This window comes from Austrofundulus limnaeus, unplaced genomic scaffold, assembly GCF_001266775.1.
Source record: "Austrofundulus limnaeus strain Quisiro unplaced genomic scaffold, Austrofundulus_limnaeus-1.0 Scaffold343, whole genome shotgun sequence".
Taxonomy (NCBI): Eukaryota; Metazoa; Chordata; class Actinopteri; order Cyprinodontiformes; family Rivulidae; genus Austrofundulus; species Austrofundulus limnaeus.
In genome coordinates this window covers 609546-610385 of record NW_013952745.1, presented here as the reverse complement: position 1 = coordinate 610385, position 840 = coordinate 609546, and the positions used below count along the sequence as shown (strand labels likewise).

The window sequence follows — 840 nt, the reverse complement described above, 5'->3', positions numbered from 1 at the left end:
AAAACAAACACACAAACAAACGAAACAAACACACAAACAAACAAAACAAACACAAAAACAAACAAACAAACAAAACACATAAAAGAAACAAACACACAAACAAGCAAAACAAACAGTTGAAACAACCAAAACAAAAACAAAGTGACTCAGAGTTCAGATTAAAATACAACAAAAGAAAATCGTTCTGACCTCTGTGAATGGTTCCTCTGTCTGTGGACAAACTGTGAGCCCGAAAATACTGCAGAGACAAATACAGCAGGTCACACATTTACCTGACTGCACAGGTGAGACACACAGGTGAGACACACAGGTGAGACACACAGGTGAGACACACAGGTGAGCAGTCGTACCTTGAAGGTGGGGTAAAACATGATGCTGAACTCTTTGCACACCTGGAAGTTGTCCTCCTGAGCGCAGTCCAACACGGCCACACTGATGGCCTCCTGCCAGTCTGACACACAAACACACAACAGATCCGGGTTTTCACAGAACCTTCTGTTGAACCCTGGTCCACTTTACTCAGCTTCAGTCCAAAAACAAAAAGCTGATCAAGACTTTGACCAGAACCATTACAGAATCATGTTTTCTGTTTGGACCTGCAGCTTCACCTTAAAGTAAAAACAATGATTTAATTGATGAAAATAACAGAATTTATGCTTTTATTTTGACAGGATGATGAGAGGTTAAATCAATTCCTGTTCCTCCTCCTGCGACACAGAACACAACTGTTCTCTGTGCAGGTCTCACACAACACGACCTCTGACCCCGACAGCAGGACACTGTGTGTGTGTGTGTGTGTGTGTGTGTGTGTGTGTGTGTGTGTGTGTGTGTGTGTGTGTG

The 840-nt window shown here is 42.6% G+C and overlaps 1 protein-coding gene across 1 annotated transcript in view; it reads right to left on the bottom strand.

Moving 5' to 3' along the window:
• The window catches only part of qsox2 (quiescin Q6 sulfhydryl oxidase 2), a gene marked incomplete in the record, with an annotated part of 10164 nt that overhangs the window by 7719 nt on the left and 1605 nt on the right, over positions 1-840 (bottom strand). The window contains 2 exon segments of the mRNA XM_014022806.1: positions 190-238; positions 351-451. Coding sequence (XP_013878260.1) covers positions 190-238; positions 351-451 — 150 coding nt within the window.